Raw genomic sequence first — 24,158 nt, 5'->3', positions numbered from 1 at the left:
CTCAACGACGTATAAAACTCTCCTTACAGTATATAACAAAACTATATTCTAATGAAGCCAATCCTGCATTTAACTGTGTTTTTAATCCTCTTTCTGAGGATCTGTACAATTAAAAGTCGTCTCTTGTTCCGCCTCTGGGACTTAGAGTGAAACCTTTTCTGTCCGCTTGCGGCATTGAGCTAGCCAATATATTTCCTTCCCGTCTACTTTCGTCTCCACCTTGGCAGTTAGTTAGACCCGACGTTGACCTAACACTGACAAGTTTTAAAAAATCAGAGACCCGTGAAGGTCCCGGGGTAGAATAGGCCTTCAGCAACCCATGCTTGCCATAAAAGGTGACTATGCTTGTCGTAAGAGGCGACTAACGGGATCGGGTGGTCAGACTAGCCGACTTGGTTGACACATGTCATCGGTTCCCCATTGCGCAGATCGATGCTCATGTTGTTGATCACTGGATTGTCTGGTCCAGACTCGATTATGTACAGACCGTCGCCATATAGCTGGAATATTGCTAAGTGCGACGTAAAACTAAACTCACTCACTCACTTTCAAAAGGACACCCGTGGCGAGCCACTTCCTCGTGGTGGGTGCTGGGTAATGCTAAGAGCTCGCCATCACCTCCGTGTGGATCCGGAGGCATATTTGGTCCACCAACTTGTTTGCCGTGGGTTGCGGCCCTGTGTCGGTGGAGGAAGGGATCCTGGTGGTTGAGGGTAACAGGAGCGTTGGACCGTGTTACTGTTGCTCAACACACCACTTTGGCCCCGACTTCACCTAGACGGGTGGTAGAACTGGCCCGGTTCTATCAATCGGCTGGTCACGCCAAGCCCTGTGCGTAGTTTTTGTATTTGCACATATTGTATTGTTGGGTCTTGGACTTTCTGATTTTCAATGTACAGAGTATTTATATATCAATTTGCCTCGAGTCCTACGCCAGAAGGCGGTGGCTCATGGGCCAATCTGGAGATGCTGACCTCTGAATAATGCATGTCTCCGATTTCTTGTCTAGGGCCGAACCAGTCTGACATTAAATTGGTAGATGAATACAGCTATTCATGTCATATTCTCTGGAGTATAACACCCGTGTATCCCTGGTGTCAGCATCTTGGAGATCCGGTGCATATGGACATCGTCCTTGTAGACACTCCGTGGTGGGTGGGGAGCACGGGTGCTGAATACTTTTCCTTTCACCATGTCACAACAACTATCTGGTTCATCTAGAAATGAAAAGAAGAGGCGTTATGACACAATTGACGAATCTTCAAAAACTATTACTCCAAATGATGACGCCTGGCCTCGTTTCCTTGTAGTTGAGGCTGTTGACTTTCTCCCGATAAAATTAAACCCTTTCGCCATTTCTAAGGCCGTATCCGGGATCTGTGGTGAAGTTAAGAATGTCACCCGTCTCCGCAGTGGTTCACTTCTGGTTGAATGTGCTCGGAGACAGCAATCTATTAATTTGTTATCTGTCAAAACATTTGCCAATATTGAGGTGACTGTGTCCGCACACAGAACTTTGAATTCTTGTCAAGGCGTCATCCGTGACAGGTCGCGTTGTCTGTCGGACATGTCAGAAGAGGACATTGCAGCAGAGCTCGTAGATCAAGGTGTGACAGGTGTAAAACGTTTCACCGTCAAGAAAGAAGGCATCATCGTAAAAACTAACACATATCTCTTGACATTTTCTCGCTCATCCATACCTCAATCCATTAAAGCAGGATACTTAAATATCGCAGTGGACGAGTATGTCCCCAGTCCACTCCGGTGCTATAAGTGCCAGAAGTTCGGTCATGGATCAAACTCTTGTCGTGGTTCTGTGATATGTCATGGTTGTAGTGAGAGCCACGACAACAGAGATTGTGACAAGGAGTTGAAATGTGCGAACTGCCATGGTCCACATGGCGCTTCATCAAAATCCTGTCCTGTGTGGCAGAAGGAAAATTCTATAATGAGACTGAAATGTGAAAAAAACGTTTCTTACCTGGAAGCAATGAAACTTTTCCAAACTCACACCTCAAGCACGTTAAATGTTTCTTATTCTGCAGCTGTCACTCGCTCTGTGTCAACGTCCTCTGTTGCCTGTCAGACAGATTTGACGTGGGTCAAGTCTGGGCAACCTCATGTTTCAGTCTCAGTAGTGAAACCGTCTAGCCCAGTCGTTCAGACTACGTCTGATTCTCAGACTGAGAAACAGCCTGAGACACAGTCTAAAACTGTCAACAAACAGCAAGCTTCGGTTAATTCATCAAAAACGAAAGGAAAAAAATTAAACAGAAAAGAAACGCCTTCCGTCCCTTTACCTTCAGAGCTTCCTCTGGAGAACCCCTTTGGACCTCTCGACATGGAGGTCACATTGTCCTCACAAACAGAGGACAAGCGGAGGAATAGCTCTTCCTCCCATTCACGAGCGAGATCTCCAATTGAGCCACCATGACTCACTTGTCTGATATAATTCAATGGAATTGCAGAGGATTAAAGAGTAACTTCAACGAAATACAATTACTCATTCAAGATCTTAAACCGTCAGCATTATGTCTTCAAGAGACATATCTTAAAAATACTGATACCTTCACCTTAAGACGATTTAGTGATTACCATTCCTTCTCTCCTCCTGGCACTAAAGCTACTGGAGGTGCTTCTATTTTGGTACATCAGAGTGTCATTCACAGCCCCGTTACCCTAAATACGGATCTTCAAGCTGTTGCTATTCGTCTGACACTGCACATTGCTCTGACACTGTGCAGTTTGTATATTCCTCCCTCTTCCAATATTCAACTAAGAGATCTTCAAAATCTGTACGATCAGCTTCCGAAGCCATGTCTCATCATGGGTGATCTTAACGGACACAACCCGCTATGGGGAAGTGTCCATACTAATAGCAAAGGTAGAATTCTTGAAGACTTTATTTCAGATAATAACCTGTGTATATTTAACGATGATTCAGCCACTTATTTACATCCAGCTACGGGAGCATATTCTTCCCCGGATCTGTCATTCTCTGATTCCAACTTATATAATGAATTTGAATGGATGGTTCATGATGACCTCTGTGGGAGTGACCACTTCCCCACCATTCTTAAAACAATTAACCCTCGTGATGATCCACCTTCGTCAAGAAGAAACTTTGCCAGGGCTGACTGGTTATCATTTGAGGCCATGTGTATTGAAAACTTAAAACATGACGCATTTGTGAACAGCGAAGATCCTATACAATTGTTTTCCGATATAATCAATGCCATTGCTGACCAAACGATACCCCAATCCTCTGTAATTCCACATATTCGTAAACCATGGTTTACTAATGACTGTAAACAGGCCAGGAAGAGTAGGAAGAAAGCAGAAAAATATTTTCGCCGCCATCCTACAGTTCATAATTTAGATAAAGTAAAAATTGTAAATGCCAAGGCTCGACGCACGTTTAAACTAAATAAGCGTCAGTCTTGGAGGAACTATATTTCTAACATTAATTCACGTACACCTATTTCAAAGGTTCCAAATCTACTGTCCATCATCTGCGGGATGGTGACAGTTACTTAACTGATAAACAGGACATTGCCAACAAGCTTGGTGACACTCTCTCCAAACATTCTTCCTCGTCTAATTACGTACCGGAATTCCAAAAATATCTGAAACAACAGGAGAAGAAGAAAATAAATTTTACCTCAGACAATGGTGAGGACTATAATGAATTATTCTCATTACATGAGCTCCACACTGCCCTTGAGCAAGCTCATGATACAGCAGCAGGAGCCGATAACATACACTATCAACTCTTGAAACATTTACCGGAATCATGTTTGGAAACACTTTTAAATATTTTTGATTCAATATGGACTTCAGGGAATTTCCCATCTTCCTGGCGTAATGCCATTGTCGTCCCGATCCCAAAACCTGGCCGAGATCATACTGATCCATCTAATTACAGACCAATCTCTTTAACGAGTTGTGTGTGTAAAACCATGGAGCGAATGGTAAATAATCGATTAACTTGGTATCTTGAAACCAATCAACTTATCATAGATATTCAATGTGGCTTTAGGAAACATCGTAGTACCATTGATCATTTGGTACGATTAGAATCCTTTGTTAAGAATGCTCTCATAAATAAACAACATGCAGTATCGATATTTTTTGATCTCGAAAAAGCCTACGATACAACTTGGAAGCATGGCATTCTCAAGGATTTACACGATTTTGGTTTAAGAGGCCGATTGCCTCAATTTATCTCCAACTTTTTAAATGACAGGCAATTTCAAGTCCGCGTGGGCTCTACCCTGTCTGATTATTACAGTCAGGATCAGGGTGTCCCGCAAGGTAGTATTTTGTCTGTCACATTGTTTAGTATAAAGATCAATAGTTTATCCAAGGTTTTAAATGATTCAATAGATGGATCACTCTTCGTGGATGATTTTAATATTTCTTGTCGCGGAAAAAATATGCATACTATTGAGCGGCAACTGCAGATGTGTTTAAATAAAATAGATAAGTGGTGTCTTGAAAACGGCTTTAAATTTTCTAAATCAAAAACCAATTGTATACACTTTTGCCGTCAATACAAACCCCATAAAGATCCAGAACTGTTTTTAAGTGGCACCCCCATCAAAGTTGTCAAGGAAGCTAAGTTCTTAGGTCTCATTTTCGATTCACATTTGACGTTTTTGCCTCATATTAAATATCTAAAAGCAAAATGCCTGAAGGCACTAGATTTATTAAAGGTTGTTTCTAATTCAAAATGGGGAGGGGATCAAACTACCCTCCTTCACTTATATAGATCGTTGGTACGATCGAAACTTGATTATGGCTCCATCGTCTATGGTGGAGCCTGTCAGAGCAACCTAAAATTACTTGATTCCGTCCACAACCAGGGCCTAAGACTTTGTCTTGGGTCTTTTCGAACTTCTCCTGTTGACAGTCTGTACGTTGAGGCCGATGAACCGTCTCTTAACCACCGCCGTATAAAGCTCTCTTTACAATATATTACCAAATTATGTTCTACTGAGTCAAATCCTGCATTTGACTGTGTCTTTAACCCTCTTTATGAGGATTTGTATAACAAAAAGTGTCTTCTCTTGTCCCGCCTCTTGGGCTCAGAATTAAGCCATTTATTGCTGCTGCTGGTATTGAGCTGGACAATATAGCTCCTTCCCGACTTCTTTCTTCTCCTCCATGGCAGTTGGTGAGACCACAAGTCGACCTAACATTGACCTCATTTAAAAAAATCAGAAACCAATGGCTTACACTATAAACAAGAATATTATCAACTTAAAAACAAATATACCAATTACAAATTCATATTTACAGATGGATCCAAGGACGGTGGCACAGTGGCTTGTGCCACTGTCATTGGATCCAGGACAATATCTTCTAGAATACCAGATAAAAGCTCTATTTTTACTGCAGAAGCAAACGCGATATTAACGGCTCTTAAGCATATTCAACGACATCCTAAACATAAACAGTGTGTAATCTATTCTGATTCTCTTTCTAGCCTTCAGGCTATAAAAAATGTGTCTTGTAAACATCCACTTTTAATTGAGATTATTGAATTGTATAATGATCTTGCTACTGACCAATGCGACATCGTCTTTTGTTGGTTGCCCAGCCACGTGGGCATTTCTGGAAATACAATGGCCGATCTTGCTGCTAAGGCAGCACTCAACAAATCTATTACACCACTTCTTATCCCTTACTCTGATTTCAAAGCTTGCATTAGAACTTACATCCGTGATCTGATGCCAGAAAAAGTGGGACACCCAAGTGGGAAGAAATAAATTACACGCCATAAAACCGTATATTGGATATACCCACTTGGGTTGTCAGTCCAGATTTGAAGAGGTCATCATGCGACGATGTCGTATTGGCCACACAAGGTATACCCATGCGTACCCGTTGAAAGGTGAAGATCCTCCGTTTTGTATCCCTTGTGATGAGAGAGTTACAGTCAAGCATATCCTGCTTGACTGTGTTGAACTATCCATCACAAGGGATAAATATTTCAATGTGAACACACTTCATGATCTTTTTAGCACAGTTAATTATCCTTTAATCATTGGTTTTTTAAAAGAAATAGATTTTCTTGTTGAATTTTGATTAATATGTTCTGTATATAGTTGTATTTTAATGCTTGGTAGTTTATGTTAGTAACTTTGATTGTTTGTGGCTGTACCCTCAAAGGGGGTTGAAGCAGTGTAAAATTATTGTCCCCCGGAGAAGGTACGTAAGTCCCGATGCTTTCATTGTCAATTTAAATTTACCAACAGTTTTTAATCGTAGTATAATTGTTATTTTAATGTATGGCTAGCATTGTCCAAATTGCTAATGGCTGAAGGGATGGTGTAAATCCCGCTAGGGTCCATGCAGGAAGCTGAGGTACTGTAAGTCCCCATGGTCCCTAGTATGGTGATCTACCTTCAGTTGTTGGCAATCTATAGCCCAATTTTACATTGTGATGTCCAAATTGTTTTGTATTGTTCTATTATTTTTTAGATTTCGACGCTAGTTTTATATTCTCAGTGTGATAATCTAGTCATTTTACTGTCCTTCGTTGACAGGTTTTTACTATATGCTCCTCTTCATTTCAATATGTAACATGTTCACGTCACAATATGGCTGCAATATTGCCGATGTGACGTTAAATATCAACTCACTCACTCACTCAGTTTCAAAAGTTTCAGAAACATCAGGAGAGGAAAAGATTAAATTTTAACTCAGAAAACGGTGAGGTTTATAATGAATTATTTTCAATACATGAACTACATACCACCCTTGAGCAAGCTCATGATACTGCAACAGGGGCTGACAATATCCACTATCAGCTCCTGAAGCACTTGCCTGAATCGTGTCTGGAAACACTGCTAAATATTTTTGATTCAATAAGGACTTCAGGGAAGTTCCCATCTTCCTGGCGTAATGCCATTGTAGTCCCCATTCCAAAACCTGGCCGGGATCATACTGATCCATCAAATTATAGACCAATCTCTTTAACGAGTTGTATCCAAGATTAATTCACGTACGCCAATGTCCAAGGTTTGGAACATGGTTAAAAGAATTAAGGGCAAAGGTTCTTAGGGAGGGTGATAATGTACTTACAGACAAATCTGAGATAGCCAATAAAATTGGCGAAACTCTCGCCAAAAATTCTTCATCGGCAAATTATGTCCCTGAGTTTCAGCGATATCAAAAACAACAGGAAAAGGTGAAACTTCATTTCGACTCAAATAATGGTGAAGATTATAATGAAGTGTTTTCATTACATGAGCTGCATACTGCACTTGAGCAAGCTCATGACACTGCAACTGGCGATGATAATATACATTACCAGCTACTGAAACACTTTCTGAACCTTGCTTGATAACACTTTTAGATATCTTTGATCAAATATGGACATCTGGAGAATTTCCTCCTTCATGGCGTAATGCCATCGTAATACCAGTACCTAAACCTGGCAGGGATCATACAGATCCGTCAAATTACAGGCCAATATCTCTAACTAGCTGCGAGTGTAAAACCATGGAACGAATGGTAAACAATAGATGAACCTGGTATCTGGAAACCAATAACCTTATAACAAATATTCAATGTGGTTTCAGGAAAAATCGTAGTACCATTGACCAGTTGGTACGTCTAGAATCCTTTGTCAAAAACGCAATAGTACATAAACAACATGCAGTATCGATATTCTTTGATTTGGAGAAAGCATACGATACCACTTGGAAGCATGGCATTTTAAAGGATTTACATGACTTCGGTTTAAGGGGTCGTTTGCCTCTTTTTATATCACAATTTTTAAAAGACAGGCAGTTTCAAGTCCGAGTAGGTTCTACCCTGTCTGATCATTACAATCAGGATCAGGGTGTTCCGCAAGGCAGCATTTTGTCTGTGACCTTATTTAGTATCAAGATCAACAGTTTATCCAAGGTTTTAAACGATTCAATAGATGGATCACTTTTCGTGGATGATTTTAATATTTCCTGTCGTGGTAAGAATATGCATACTATTGAACGGCAACTGCAATTATGTTTAAACAAAATAAATAAATGGTGTCTTGAGAATGGTTTTAAATTTTCTAAGACAAAAACTAATTGCATCCATTTCTGCCGTAAGTATAAACCACATAAGGACCCAGAATTATTTTTAAATGGCACTCCTATCAAAGTCGTTAAGGAGGCCATGTTCTTAGGTTTGATTTTCGACTCTCATTTAACTTTTCTTCCGCATATCAAATCCCTGAAAACTAAATGCCTGAAGGCACTTGATCTATTGAAAGTTGTGTCAAACTCAAAATGGGGAGGGGATCAAGCTACTCTCCTGCACCTATACCGTTCACTTGTCCGTTCGAAACTTGATTATGGCTCCATTATTTATGGTGGAGCCTGTAAAAGCAATCTAAAACTCCTTGATTCTATCCACCACCAAGGTCTGAGACTTTGTCTTGGGTCGTTCCGAACTTCTCCTATTGACAGTCTCTATGTCGAAGCCGATGAACCATCTCTTACACAGCGCCGTATCCAATTAGCTTTACAATATATTACAAAACTATACTCTAACGAATCCAACCCTGCTTTTAACTGTGTTTTCGATCCTCTGTATGAGCATTTATACAACAAAAAGCCTTCTCTTGTTCCGCCTCTTGGGCACAGAATTAAACCATTCATTTATGCTGCCGGCATTGAGCTGAAAAGTATAGCGCCTTCTCGTCTTCTTTCTTCTCCTCCTTGGCAATTAGTGAGGCCACAAGTTGACCTCACATTAACAAAGTTAAAAAAATCAGACACAAACGAATTACAATATAAACAAGAGTTTATGCAATTAAAAAATAATTATAGTACATACAAATCCTTATTTACAGATGGGTCCAAGGATGGTGGCAAAGTTGCTTGTGCCACTGTCATTGGATCCAGAACAATATCTTCTCGATTACCTGATAACAGCTCCATTTTCACTGCAGAAGCAAACGCAATATTAATGGCTCTTCAATATATTCAAAGACATCCTAATTATGTACAGTATATAATTTTTTCTGACTCTCGTTCTTGCCTTCAGGCTATTAAAAATTTGTCTTGTAAACATCCACTTTTAATTGACATAATTGAATTGTATAATAATCTTGCAACTGGCCAGTGCGACATCGTCTTTTGTTGGTTACCCAGCCATGTAGGTATTTCTGGGAATGCAATGGCCGATCTTGCTGCTAAGGCAGCACTCAACAAATTTGTGACACCACTTCTTATTCCATACAGTGACTATAAAGCTAGCATTAGAACTTACATTCGTGATCTGATGCAAAAGAAGTGGGACACCCAAGTGGGAATAAATAAATTACATGCCATTAAACCTTATATTGGTTACACTCACTTGGGCTGTCAGTCCAGATTTGAAGAGGTCATTATGCGACGATGTCGCATTGGCCATACGCGTTACACCCTCAGTTATTTACTAAAGGGCGATGATCCTCCGTTTTGTATCCCTTGTGATGAGAGAACCATGGTCAAGCATATCCTGCTTGACTGTGTTGAATTCTCCATCATAAGGGATAACTATTTCAATGTCAAAACAATGACACACAGTTTAGCACAGTTAGTACTCATTTAATTCTTGGATTTTTAATAGAAATTGATTTTCTTATTGAATTGTAATTGATATGTTCTGTAGATAGTTGTATTTTAATGATTGGTAGTTTAAATTAGTAACTTAGATTGTTAGTGGCTGTACCCTCAAAGGAGGTTGAAGTATTGTAAAATTATTGTCCTCCTGTCAATTTAAATCTACTACTAGCTTTAATCGTAGAATATTTGTTGTTTTAAGTAATGGCTAAATTTCAGGATAATCGCCAATAGCTGAGGGGATGGTGTAAATCCAGCTGGGTTCATGCAGGTAGCAGAAGTAAAGTCCCCATGGACCTTAGTATGGTGATCTACCTTCAGTTGTTGGCGATCTATAGCCCCGGTTTTATGTTGTATTGTCTTCTTTAATTCCAATGTTTTAACTTTCAACGCTAGTTTTATGTTCTGTGATACTCTAGTGTTTTTACTGTCCTTCGCTGACAGGTTTTACTTTTTCTCTTTTCTCATCTTAACATTACTATAGCTTATATTGTTCTCGTCACGATATGGCTGCAATATTGCCGATGTGACGTTAAATATTAACTCACTCACTCACTCACTCGTTTGTCCATAAATATGAGATGTGAGAAATCAAAATGATTCTGACTGTGTTGTTATTAAAGAAATTAACAGGTTAATTAATAGAAAAGATTTTTCTGTAAAATGAACGCACGAAGACGCTGTAATGAAGGACTGTTTACAAATACAGTGTCTTTGATATGCAATATACAATTCCACATTTTCTTTCACCACTATGGCGATCTATAGCCTGTTTTTATATTGTATTGTCTAAATAGTGATATTAGTTTTAACCTTTCATGCTAGTTTTAATTGGCATTGTGATATTCTAGTTGTTTTACTGTCCTTCGTTGACAGATTTTTACAATATGCATATATTTCATTTAAGTTTTCTCGTCACGATATGGCTGAGATATTGCCGATGTGACGGAAAGTATTAACTCACTCACTCACTTAAAAGGGAAGGCGAATCCTGGGATCGAACTGGTCCCCTATGCTTGCACGATTGAAAGAACGAGAAAACTGGAACTTTCAGAAAAGTTACCTCCCTTGAAAGTCTGTTTCCCGCTTCGTTGCATTCTCTCTTCGCTCAGCAATTGCTACTGTCTTTGGCCTGCTTAAATCATGAATCAATGGCTGTTTACAAATACCATAACATGGATGAGCGACGAAGATGAAGCATTCAAAATGAAAAGCCCTAAATGGAACTTTGTGTATTCGTGCTGTCATTCATTCGACTACCAGGTGATGGGTTAGTTCCTTGTTCAAACGCGTGTAAGGGACAATCTAAATCAGGACAACCATACATTTAGTGTTGATTTGAAAGTGTGAAAAATACTGACAGGTTTGTCATGATCACTGCCTGAAATACAGGCGTGAAATTAGGATAAAAACTAATGAACAGGATATACTCAGAAAAATGTCTCGGTGGCAGTGGAGTTGGGGATGTAGCTCAGTGGTAGAGCGTTCGCTTTGCATGTGAAAGGCCCCGGGTTCGATCCCCGGCATCTCCACCAAACTTTTTGCCTGCTACATGCAGTTATTTGTATTTCCAGTGAAAAGAACTGGTTGGCTCATGTTACAGGAAAATAATAATTTGTTGTGGTGTTTGAGAATTATTTCAAAAGCTCATGAATGGCAACAAGTTTGGTTCCCGGATAAAGACAATATAGACCCGAAATAAATGTTACAGTATATTATTGGGGCGCACTCAAATATCAAACATACTAATTGCAAATACGAGTTTCGCTTTCACAATTGTTTTAACCTATGTTTTCATGGTGGCTTCAGAAACATGTTGCACTTTCCCAAATTCAAACTAACTATATTTCTACATCAATTTAGCGTACGGCGTCAATATTATAATCTTTAATATATTCAGTTGATATAGGCAGTATTTATAATGCGTTATCGACGTTATTTGGTGCGGTTAGGTCAGTGCATGGGCGCTTGTTAATTTCATTAAGAATTCTTTTACAACTCAATTTTCTGAAAACAACAGTAACTGCTCATAGTACTGATTACTGATCTAAACCATGACTGAAATAGTTTACTTTATAATTTTCATATTCTAGAATATTTCTTTCAAATTTGCTTCGGAGAGAGTACCCCAGGAGGAGGGATACTCGAAAGTGCAGCACACCCACACCCTTGACGACTTAACAGCTGGAATATTACTGAGTGTGGCGTAAGACTAAACTCCCACGGGCTAATTTGAATATCACGTGACCAGAGTTTTCGCATGTTTGTAAGCACACACCCATATTTATTAATAAGATGTAAGCTCTTCATACTGTTTTACATTGTTATATAGACACTCTTCTACACAGGCAACAGTCAGGTCCATGACAATGCATGTTGTTTAAAAGAGTTGGTATTACCTGAGGCCAGAGAGGGTCCAGTGAAGGTCCCGCGGTCTTCAGCAACAAATGCTTGTCTTAAGAGACGACTAACGGGATCGAGTGGTCAGACTCGCTGACTTGGTTGACACATGTCATCGGTTCCCAATTGAGCAGATCGATGCTCACGTTGTTGGTCACTGGATTGTCTGGTCCAGACTTGATTATGTACAAACCGCCGCCATATAGCTAGAATATTGCTGAATGCGGCGTAAAACTAAACTCACCCACTCACTCACTCATGCGAATTCATCAGAGTGACGTTACCGCCAGTTATCGTCCACAGTTATCATGCACAAGCAAAAACACAAGATCGCTGCACAGTGAATCCACATTGACACTGTATGTATCCACAATGCTATCCATTGTGTGTGTGCGTGTGTGTGTGCGTATGCGTGTTTGTGTTTGTGTGTGTGTGTGTGTGTGTGTGTGTGTGTGTGTGTGTGTTGTACAAGTAGTATATTTGCTATTGATTTTAAAGTAAACTTGCTAATCCTGAGCCTGTTGATTTTAGAATACGGAATGTGAAATTCCGAAGGAAATGTATCATTGACTCGACTATTTACAGACCGACGCCATACAACTGGAATAGTGAATAAGTGCGGCGTCAAACAACGAACAAAGCAGACAGTATTTGTTGGCTATGTAGCGGGATTGACGGGCATATTTCGAGAGCACGTGGAACAGGTGTTAGGTAAAGGGTAATGTCCGAGGCACATTATTTGTAAGGAATGGAGAGTGACGAGGATATTACCCTACTTAAATATACATACAAAGTATTGGTATGAGGGACTCTTCATAATTTATGGTTAGGGGGTTGGGGCGGTCTTGGTTGAGGGGTGAGGGCTGAGGGTTCGATGATGAGCATTTTTATGTAGTTTCATGTACAATGTGAATGACCCTCCGCCCTAACATTAGTGCCGGCCTTGTCATGTACAAATCAATTACCCCCACCTACCCTCCCAGAACATGCTTTCAAAATCAGTGACCGCCCACCCAATCACTCCCACCCATCCCAGAACAAAATGGGTGACCCACCCCCTTCTTAAATTGAACCTGGTACTCATTTTACCCATTGGTTGTGACACAATAAAGACATGACGTACCCAGCAATGACCTTTAACATATGACCTTCACCTTCGCTGTGCGGAAATGCCAGGGATACTCTACAACGCTCTCCACAGGGTCTTCCTGCAAGCAGGCAGCCCGTGAATGCACAACGGCTGACAACTACGAGGCAGCTAGGTAAGCATAAGCTTAAGCAGTTGTTACTATTTAATATAAGTTAAATTAAATCAAATAATAGACACAAAGGGGACCAACCAGTGTTTCATCGCTGCTAAGAAAAACATTTGTCACAGGAGAGGAGTGCACTTATACGCGGTTGACCGCCTAAAGTGGAAATCCAGTATATTGAATGAAGGAGCGTTCTAATAGAAATTATGACATTACTGCATCAGGTTCCAAACGACTTATATCATATCGGCGTTTCGGACTGAGTAGTACTAGAAACTATCTGTATAACCCGTGTTGCTAAATATATGTACGAAAGTTACTTTCATTTTCGATTCTTGATGCGTTGATTCAAGGAAACCTACTTTCGTTTTGTTAGCTTTGGGTTATCTCCCTTGATGGATTAACGGGGTTAGTTTCATGAAGCACAAACGATAAAAACGCAGTCTAAGTAAACTTATTCTCTGTACTTTTCGTTACACTACTGTATCTAACAAAACTTATGGGAGGTCGCGTCAGGTAACCTTTGAGATTGACCAATCAGAACACAGCTTACCAAATCGCGAAAGTGGACATTCGCACATGCCTTTTGAACTTTATATCTCGAAATCGTTCGTACCCGAACGATTCCGAATGCTATATAGCGTACGCTCGCTTCCGAGTGATGCACACGGCATACGTACAACCATGACAACGGTGAGTACACAGTCGCTGAAAAAAGTGTTTTTGGCAATATTCAAGGATGTCATCTTGCGGAAATATTAGCTAACTGTAACCATGTCAACAGAAACCCCAAAGCGTATGTACTGCAGGTCAAATAATTGTGTTATATGCGGATTTTTGTTTGTGGAATGATCTGTGTCAGTGACCTGAATATTTTGAAAGTCCCTCCGATCCCTTAATAGTAGCCGTTGTCTGATTGGTTAAATCTATTTAACCGTCTCGCGCTTGATTGGACGGTGATTGGTCGCTCAAAGGTTACCCGACGCGACCTTCTACTAGGGTTTGTTAGGCTCAGTGGTAGAGTGTAACGAAATACACTGAGACTAAGTTTACTTAGACTGTGGTGGAGTGTAAAGAAAATACACTGAGACTAAGTTCACGTAGACTGCAATCATGCTATATTATAATAAGGAATAAAAGACATAATCAATAAAGCTTCCTTTTTTCACATTTTTTATTGTTCCCAAAGGTACATCATTAAATACCAATTCAGATTTTTTGGAGTTTGTTAGAAAAATTCACTTTTTCTGAATTTTGACACACAGAGTTCAAAATAGCATACTGAATATATCGTGTATTATCATTGTTAAGTTTGAAATAATGATCGTCATTTTGTGCAAAGAGTTTGGAGGCTATTATTGTATTGCTATAACATGTATTGTTAAATCTGGCTGATCCGCTGTCCTTTATCCCAGGTATTTAGCGGGAGGGGTGGAGATTATTTACGAACGTGTTGTCAAAACCTAGTCAGATCAACATTACATGTGATTCTGTGAGACAGATGTTGTATTGCATCCTCGATATCTCCAGGGTATACGTTGCAATAAGTCTCCACTATACCCTGGACACATCTACGGCTCTGCCCGATAAATATATTACGTCCCTTGGCTGTCTTTTGATCCAAGCAGATGTCTACGCTAGGAAGTTGAACTTTTGTTTTTTAAATTATCCAACCGATTATACTTGGCTACAGAAATCATGCAGAGGTTCTCTGGAAGAGGTAGAAGGCGTTCTTGTATATGTTGTTTTAAAGTTTCGGACCTGTCAATTTGTTCGTATGATTTCCCTAAAATCTGAGTCGCACTGCGAGCCGACCTTCGCAGTTGCGACCGCTGTCTTTGTTGACACTGGCAAGCTAGGTTATAACGGCGGCCTAGCTGATTGGCTACTGTGAGAAGGCGAAGCCAGCAAAGGGAGGTAATAAATTTATCAGGCCGGCTCGTGTATGCATCCAGGGTATAGCGGATCCAGGATCCAGACTTATCGAAACGTATACCCTTTAGATATCGAGGATGGTTGTATTGGTGCAAAACGTCTTACTCTCGCAATCCGTTTTCAGTTAGTTTTGATACCTACTTTCTTGGCGGTCTCTCGTTTACATACTGATGAAATCATCATCATGACTTCTGAGATGGATCTGCCACACTGCACGCAATGCTTACGATCCTTCAAGTACCGGGGCCCTGATCCTTACCTACTTTCATGTTTACACTCCGTTTGTGAGAGCTGTTTGTGTTCAGATCGTGAAGATGTGGTTTCCTGCAAACTTTGCCAAGAATGTTTCACGAAAACTGACAATAACTTTCCAGCATATTGCCATACTTGTCTATCCAATCCAGATCCCTGTTTTTGTTGCACTGATTGTCTAAAGAAGAAGGAAACTGAAACCTGTTTCCCAAAGGATCATGTGACAATCCGCAAAGTTTTCATCATCACTGCCAAGGAAAATGCTTCTGAGCTACTGTGTACTAACAGAAACGATGGTAATCAGGCACTGTCGTGGTGCCAGGAATGCGAGGCATTTCTGTGTGAGCACTGCCAAGTGTCACACGAAGACATGAAAGCAACCAGATATCATGACGTCACTTCCGTTCAAGATCTGGCTAACTCAGAAAGTAGATCTCAAGCGCCAGGGTATTGTAGTCTGCACAAGGGACACCCACTTGAACACTACGATCAAGACTGTTACACTCTTATTTGCTACAAATGTTCTCAAAACGAACACAAGCACTGCAACGTGTGTGATCTTGAGGCAGGAATACATGAGATTAAAGAAGACACAGATCGAAGTATTCGAGTGCTCACGGGAAAAATAGACGAAATTGATCAACTGCAGCAGTGTGTGCAGGAAATCGACCAACGATTAGATGAGACGAAAATGACCTTGATAGACTCGGTGCAGCACTCATTTTCTGAGATGAAGACGGTTCTGGGGCAAAGGGAGGAAGAGGTGAAACTCCAGCTTGACCAGTGTTTACAAAACGTGAAAAGACAGAACATCGACATAGTCAAGACCCTGAAAACTGACAAGGAAAGACATGAGACGGCTTTACACATAAGCAAGGGACTTTTGGGTGTTTCGACGCCTGATGACCTGTTCCGTTTGAAACGATTCATCGGTAACAGAACTTTACGTCTCGCCTCGACTGAACTCCCTCTTGTCCGAAACAAAGTATCATCAATGAAATTTTTAGCACAGGACCTTCAGGAAATTAAACGAGCCATTTCCTCACATGGAACGTTCTGTACAACTTACAGAGAAATGCCATCTAGACATGCCGAAGACGGTATGTATAGCACTCAACATTCAACCATAGTACTAGTGTTTATGTCGGCAGCGACACAATCACCATCCTCATAAAAAGTGTAGCAGTAATAACAGTATTTTGTTTGGTATGATATTATCATAAATATGGATATAGCGCACAAAACCAATATTTCAACTTGTGCTTACTCGGGACACTGGTAATTTTTCTCCTCGATCATTGGCTGTCAATCTCAACGGCATATCCTATGAATAAATTATTACTCTCAACTCCCATGGAGTATACAACTCTAGCTATAGGCTCACCTGATTTGTTGTGGCTTTCTCATCCTAACGAGGTATCCATTCACAGCTGAGGTACATAATCACAATATTTTGCACTTTGTTTTGTTTACGTGTTTGCACGTATTCACCATCTGGTCACATACCAACTGATGTTGTTGCTGTTGTTTGGATAGTTGGCAGTATTCCAGCTATTGTGCAGCGCTCTGTAAACGGCATACTCTATAGCAGGTAGTTCGGTAATTTGCATCACAACATCGATCATGTGGAATACGATGCCATGCATCATCCAGATCAGCGATCCCGAGCACCTGATCTTTCGGCAAGCATAGTTTCCCACCTACCAATTCTGGTGGTGATGTGATACAAACAAAACGTATGGGAACACAGGCGCCCACCGCAGGTCCGAAAAATCGATAACTCCCGCTTTACTATCCAACCCGCTTACTGTATAACCTAGTATAAAGATGCATCACCAAATCACGGCGAAGTGATCGAAAACAGGACAATTACGCACTCGTCATTAAATATATCGTATTTAAGGCTCACGAGTATGAGAAACTCAGAGGCATGTACACAGGCCTTTCGAGGGGACGCACTCATTGCTTTTTTTATTAAATCGCCAAAGACTGAGTTGCTGTGCCGGAAGTATGATAGTTAGACATGTAGAAGCATAAACGAGATGAGGTCAGTTAGGCTAATGCAACATTTTGTATGCTAAATGGGCACTTTTAACGTCATGTTGGAACATGAAGTGAAGCAACTGATTCAATATTGAGTTTGAGTGAAATGAAATATTTTCAAAAACAGCGACAAACAAGAGATCTGAAAAACCCCAGCACCATGCTTGATTCAAACCCTTCTGCTTTCAACACAATCCAGCCACATTTGAAGATGAAAATATTCAACATGGACGGAAATAGTAACATAAAGTAGGTAGAGTTCTTCATTTGAGTACCGGTGCTCCTCAAGGCTGTGCCCTGTCCCCTGTCCTCTTCACAATGTATACAAATGACTGTATAGCCCATTTATCCACCAGTTTCAGTTTCAAATTTGTTGATGATGCCATTTAGGTTGGGTTTATTCGTCAATCGGAATTAGAGTTTAGGAAAAAATATTGATGCGTTTACTTCATAGCGCAAAGAGAATGTCCTGTGCCTGAACAGAAACTAAATAAAGGACATTGACTTCCGAAGCAGAAAAACAAAGTCAAACCTGTTTGTAATGAGGGGCTGGAAATGGAAACAGTAGAAGAGCACAACTATCCTGGTACCGTCGTTGATAATAAACTTTCATTGAAATTAAATTCACATTCTGAGGATTTTCAGAATATGAGCTGTAAAGGTGAGCATCTTTGTCATTATGTCAGAAGTTGATCATAGTTGTTCTATCATCTGTCATTCAATAGGATTGCCATGTATAAACATATAAATTTTTCAAGAACTTATGATTTCATTTCATTTAACCAACTGTATGAAAAGGATTTTTTGTAGCTAGAATAAGAACATTGTATCAAGGTCTAGCAGATGATGAACACAAGCAGACGTCAAGTGATACATTGATGTAAAGTGTAATATATAAGCTTAAATTCACATTGGAAGGCAGAGGAATATGTACCCTGATGGTTGCAATAGTGAACTGTTTGTTATTTTGTGTTATCAGACATGCAGGTTCAAATCCATGTGACTTTTCTCTCTCTTTTTTTAAAACTTTGTTCTTGATATCAAGTCTACAGTGGTTAACTTAACTGTTTCACAACAAATCCAAATATTGTATTTTTTTCTTAGGTTTGGTAATCTATGTTACAACACTGTTGAAACAAGCTTTAATTAACATCATGTAAATCTTTTCTTTATCATGAAGACACTGATAATTCAACTTTTCGAGTCGGTTTCGTTGCCTTTGTTCTTAGTATTTTAAAATTCATATTTTATATATTTTGATCTACTTTAGGTTTATACACTCATGAATGCTGCAGTTCTTGACAGTGAATTAGAAACTGAGATTGATGACTGTGTGGATGAAGAGTAATAGTGGATGTTTTATATGTTTAAAGTTGATGAGTTGTGAATAATTACTCTGTAAAGTCTTGAATACTGACTTTAACACATGCATGGTGTTAATATGAACCTGTGCAGACAATTTAATTTGACTCAAAATGGGACCCTTTGAGGTCAAGACCTGTGATTTTTAGTGCAACATGGTTGGCTATTGTAATAACATATGATGATTGAGATGTTAACTGTATATTTGCTGAAACTGGTTGTAAATGCTGACTTGTAACACTTACTAGTTAAAATGAAGCTGTGCCCAAAATGTAGCTTTACCCAAAACAGGCCCCTCTGAGTTTTAGGGCAACGTGATTGGTCATCATACTTACATGTTGAAAAAGTGACCCATGGATTTGCGAAGATTGTTGTGAATATTGAGTGAGTTTGGGGGATACATTTGGCAAGTAATTGAATTAATAATGTTTTGCAACCCTAATTGGGCCCCTTGAGGTTAAAACATGGTGATTGACATTGACATATCTTTCAACATGACTGCTGTAATTTGTATGTAAATAAGATGACAGTTGTAAATAGGTCATTATGGCACGCTGATATTTCCGACTTCTTGTTATTTTTCATGGGAACTGATAAAACCCAGTTTGGGTCCCTCTGCAGTGAAATTACACCTCAGATCATGTAAAATATAGCATTTTTATGCAAAGCTAACTTGTCTCTAAACAAATGACATGTTTTCAGCCAATTCTATTAGAGGGCCAAAAACCACCCTTATCATACCTAGTCCTTTCCTTTTCGGGACAATTAAGGTTATCTTATCGTATCTTATCTTATCATATCTTAAAATGCGCCCTGTTGAGCACACATAAAGTTACATTTACCTCTGAGTATAAATAATGATAAGAGTATTTATACAGTGCTGAATTTCCACCGCTGAATGACCGCCTTCCACTTTTAAGTTTCAGATTTTAGGGCGTTCCCGTACTTTTTGTTTGTAGTATATATGCATATGACTTGAAATATCGTTTACAGCTTCGAAGTACGGTACACAACATTAAATAACAGCAATATGACGACGTATCATTAAGAGTTCAGGTATGAACAATCAATCTTCTTGTATTGTACATATTTTTTGCAGGTGTGTCACGTGAAGCAGCTGAAGAAACGGGAAACATAACCATCACATGTGAGGTTCACAATGTACTCTGTATTTTTGTAATGTATCCTTCATAGAGGATACTAAACTCGCTTCCGTGTAATACCATTTTTATTGAACGAGTTAATGATTTGGTATCAGACGAGCGACAACGAGTTTGATACTAAATCTTTAACGAGTTTAATGAAAATGGTATTTCACGGAAGCGAGTTTAGCATTCTGTTTATTTCTCGCCAACATAAATTGACCGAAACTGCAGTGAAATTTGCCTACAGTGTGAGGACTCTCAGCTTTCAAGTCAAGCAAGGTCTAGTAAAATCGCGAAATCAACATTAGCAGTGTGACGTCACAACTTTTAACCATTTTGACGTCATACGTCAAGTGATAGTACACTAGTGTAATATTGAAGTGAAAACATTACACTGCAGTATCTTCAACGGGCGAGTAATAAAAGGTAATATCCTGAAAGCTACAATACGTGATTACGGTTTTACGCCGCTTTTAGCAATGTTCCAGTAATATCGCGTCGTGGGACGTCAGGTATGAGCTTCAAACATGAAAGTTGTAATGATATTTGAATTTAGCAATTTGAACCGACATTGACAATGATAAGAGTGAAGAGACAATGGTTACATGATTACACATTTCTATATCCCTTTTTTTCAACAGACTCACCAAATGTGACAAGTGCTGTCTTTACTGGAGTGAGAGAGGCCTTCACTGTAAAATGTAAGAATTTCTTCTATTTATTGTTGATAGAAATACAGGTTACGCATGGTTTTATACTTTGCCTTTAGCAATATTCCAGCAATCCCACAGCAGGGGACACCGGAAATGGGCTTCACGCATTGTTCCCATGTGGCACTCGAACCGACCCTACCGCCTCTACCGCCTCTACAGAGTGGGTTGAGAGAAGTTTTACACCGATTTTAGCAATATTCCAGCAGTATCACGGCTGTGGACAACAGAAATGGGTTTCAAGAATTGCACACGTGTGCGAAAACGAACCTGAGCCTTTAGCGTGACCAGAGGATTCCCCACCGCCCTGAATACAAAAGCATTAAGATGCCAATTGAACACAGAGACGTGGGTTTTTAAATTATTATCTTATTACTTATTGCTGTATTTCAGTTCTGGAAGTTGAATTTGATGTCTACAGAGCCAACACAGGGAAAGTGGAATTTACCAGTGACATGGCACTAAGTCGTAAACTCCAAACAACCCAACAACCTGACAGTAGCGGGAGATTTGTGAACTTTAACGGAACTACAAGCCTTCAACCAGTGTCTTCATCTGACATACAGTATTGGGAAGTGAATGCACATATCGAAATGCTAAAAGAATTACAAGGAGTTAACCTTCTCTTTGAAGTTGGAATCGCTGTTGAAAGTTCGATTGATGTTGGTTTAAAACTTTCAGGTCAGCCTGATTCCATGATTCTGTATCTGAGACACTGCAAGACTCATCATAGTCTCTGCCTAAGGATCAGAGGCCTGTGTCTCCACCAACCGCTTCCTAATGCTGAAGGAGAAAGGAAAATGCTACAGTATGGAGTAATGACAAATCCTAAAGAAAGAAAATACATTCTCTTTGACTTAAACAGAACTGCAATTCTCCACACATTCACAGAGGTCAACTTTAGCCAAAGACTTTGGCCAACTTTTGCTGTTTTCAATCGAAGTTTCTGCAAAACGGAATTGCGGTGCATATCTGGAGGGCAAATACAGCTCAACAGAGTCAAACTGGATCTTTTACACTCATGTTTTAAATGAGGAACTCATCACCACGAAACACATCTCAGTAGTATTAACTTTGGTCCCGAGTACCTTGTTGTTTGAAGCTGGGGGCATCTATAATTTGATCACGTTGTGACATGGATAATAGCGTACTGACGCCTTGGACGAATTGAAAGCTATGATTACATGATGCCATTTAGAAAGTACGCTGTCTAGCTGGCTTACTTGGTTGACACATGTCATTGTATCCAAACAGCGTAGATCGGTGCTTATGCTGTTGATCACTGGATTGTCTGATTATTTACAGGCTACCGCCTTATAGTGAGTGAGTGGGTTAGTATTTAACGTCATAATCGGCAATGTTTCAGCCATATCGTGACGAGAACATTTAACGCTTAAAAGAAATATATGCCTACTATAAAAACCTGTCGACGGAGGACTGTAAATGAACTAGAATGTCACAGTTATCATTAAAACTAGCGTGGAAAGTTAAAATTAATATCACTATCTGGACAAAACAATACAAAAACAACTAAAGGTAGATCACCATACTATGGGCCATGAGGACTTACAGTACCTTTGCTACCTGCATGGACCCAAGTTGGATTTACATCATCCCTTCAGCAGCTGGAGAGTGTATGAAATGCTAGCCAAGATTGAAATAACATGAATACTACAATTAAATTTACATCAAATGTTTTGGGACTTACGTACCCTACCGCCATATAGCTGGAATAGTGTTGAATGCGGCGTTTAACAACAAACAAACAATCAACTTCGTGTGCTGGCGATTAGGTACCTGACTCTGAGGGCCGGGTTCGAATCCCGGATGGGACTCAACCGAAAAAAGTACTAGAATTTGTACTTTACTAAGAAAGTGAAATCCCAAATATGACATATGTTGCAATCTGTGTGTACGTGTATAAGATAAAATGCATTAAGTATTTACAAAAAAATCCAGCGTACTTGTACACAACAGACATAATAGGAAGCGGGTTTCTACGTAATTACCCGCGGATATCAAAACATGGTGAACCTCACCACGACAATGATATAAATGAAGCTGTTTTTATGGTTTATTTTTCTACATAATATCTGTCAACCTCCAGACAGTTAGCTTGCTATGTACTAGCATCACGATCCCCATTTTGTTTGACTCTAAAACACGGTACCCCTCCATTACAGAAAAGTCTGCAATAAATGCATCACAAACTTCAGGAAACAAAAATATGCAGGGAACATTTTGTGTGTTTGAGGTAAGTAGAAGTCCGCTAAAATCAAACATATATAATAAAGGGCATAAAAAGCAATTTGAAACTACAATAGCTTGTTAAAACAACTCCCCCACCTCTGGGTCTCTGACATGGAAGGAACCAGACGGGGTAAGGTATCTACCGATACGTGAGAAAATCTACACCATAAAATGTCATCAGAAGCATGATCAACGATATCACATTTAAAATGTTCAAGTAGTGGCAATTTCCAAAGAGGACTTAATTGTGAACATGCTGATTAGATGCTAACTGTTTAGTTGATTTGTTAACACTTTCGTCGACAAGAATGTGAACGAAGGTGTAGTGACATCGGCAGTATTTCAGCCAAATAGCGACGAATCTGAGTTACGTAACGTTATTACTTTCCTTCTGACCGTAAAGCGCGTGAGTGAGTTAAAATTTAACGTCACGTCGGCAATATTGCAACCATATCCTGACCGTAAAGGCAATTCAGGTCTATGCAATAAATAAGAACTTGTCGCTCACAAAGGCACATGCTTCGTTATTTATTTACCCCAAGAACATACCCAGTCATATATATGTTACTTAAGGGAAAACACGGTCTGTATATTAAATCAGTTTTGATGCAGATATGCCCATGGGACATTAACTTCAGGGTCAAAGATGCGTCTTGCTCTTAGTGTATTACAAAGAGATTCGGAAATTATTTACTGTTTCACTTACTACGTTTTTCATCAAGTGTTCACGTTTACATGTTCCCATTTACAGGTTTGCTTGCAAGCTTAGCACGGTTGACACCTACTCTAGAGCATAATCGTTTCACTTAAACATTATTCATATGACTTCAAAATGTGCCCTTTGTAAATGCCCTTATCGATTGATTAGACATTGTATTGACAGAGGTGCTGACATTATATTCAACAGACCAGCGCAAACAGCACTACTGTTACGTTTTAACTTCAGCTGACAATACTATTTTCACTCTCTCCCTGTGGCCATTATGCCATTGCCATCTCACATACGACTTCTCGCTCACCTATAATTGTCTATACCTGTGGTAAGGGAAGTATTTGTACCCATGTGTTTTCTCCTTCAGTAACCGATGTTCCTTTATTAAATGCTGCTCTTCCCAGCGTCATGGCCAAGGAGTTGACATAAGATGATCGAGCCATCATAGAGTAATTAATATCCAATAAAATCGATACATCCACTTAAGCATAAAC

At 39.7% G+C, this 24,158-nt stretch overlaps 2 protein-coding genes and 1 non-coding gene across 3 annotated transcripts; all 3 read left to right on the top strand.

Moving 5' to 3' along the window:
- Positions 1-1,192: 1,192 nt before the first annotated feature.
- Positions 1,193-2,434, top strand: LOC137281033 (uncharacterized). The gene has a single exon (XM_067812187.1). It carries the CDS (start codon positions 1,193-1,195, stop codon positions 2,432-2,434), a length of 1,242 nt encoding a protein of 413 aa, XP_067668288.1.
- An 8,628-nt stretch (positions 2,435-11,062) lies between these two features.
- Trnaa-ugc (transfer RNA alanine (anticodon UGC)) lies at positions 11,063-11,134 on the top strand. The gene has a single exon. It is a non-coding gene; the product is annotated as a tRNA-Ala (tRNA).
- Positions 11,135-13,147: 2,013 nt separating this feature from the next.
- On the top strand, positions 13,148-24,157 carry LOC137281704 (E3 ubiquitin-protein ligase TRIM45-like). The gene is made up of 5 exons (XM_067813123.1): positions 13,148-13,264; positions 15,315-16,542; positions 19,947-19,994; positions 20,634-20,693; positions 21,096-24,157. The coding sequence occupies exons 2-5, from the start codon at positions 15,375-15,377 to the stop codon at positions 21,734-21,736; spliced, it is 1,917 nt and encodes a 638-aa protein (XP_067669224.1). The 5' UTR covers positions 13,148-13,264; positions 15,315-15,374; the 3' UTR covers positions 21,737-24,157.
- The last annotated feature ends 1 nt before the right edge of the window (position 24,158 follows it).

Source organism: Haliotis asinina, chromosome 4 (genome assembly GCF_037392515.1).
Source record: "Haliotis asinina isolate JCU_RB_2024 chromosome 4, JCU_Hal_asi_v2, whole genome shotgun sequence".
NCBI lineage: Eukaryota > Metazoa > Mollusca > Gastropoda > Lepetellida > Haliotidae > Haliotis > Haliotis asinina.
Note: the sequence above shows the minus strand (reverse complement) of the source record. Positions and strands in the feature narration are given on the sequence as shown.

Bases quoted from the DNA above. Each gene is read 5' to 3' on its own strand.
- LOC137281033 (XM_067812187.1), top strand. From the start codon at position 1,193: ATGTCACAACAACTATCTGGTTCATCTAGAAATGAAAAGAAGAGGCGT.
- LOC137281704 (XM_067813123.1), top strand. From the start codon at position 15,375: ATGACTTCTGAGATGGATCTGCCACACTGCACGCAATGCTTACGATCC. The intron at 19,995-20,633 runs GTGAGGTTCACA...TTTTTTCAACAG, and splicing joins GGGAAACATAACCATCACAT to ACTCACCAAATGTGACAAGT. The intron at 20,694-21,095 runs GTAAGAATTTCT...GCTGTATTTCAG, and splicing joins AGAGGCCTTCACTGTAAAAT to TTCTGGAAGTTGAATTTGAT.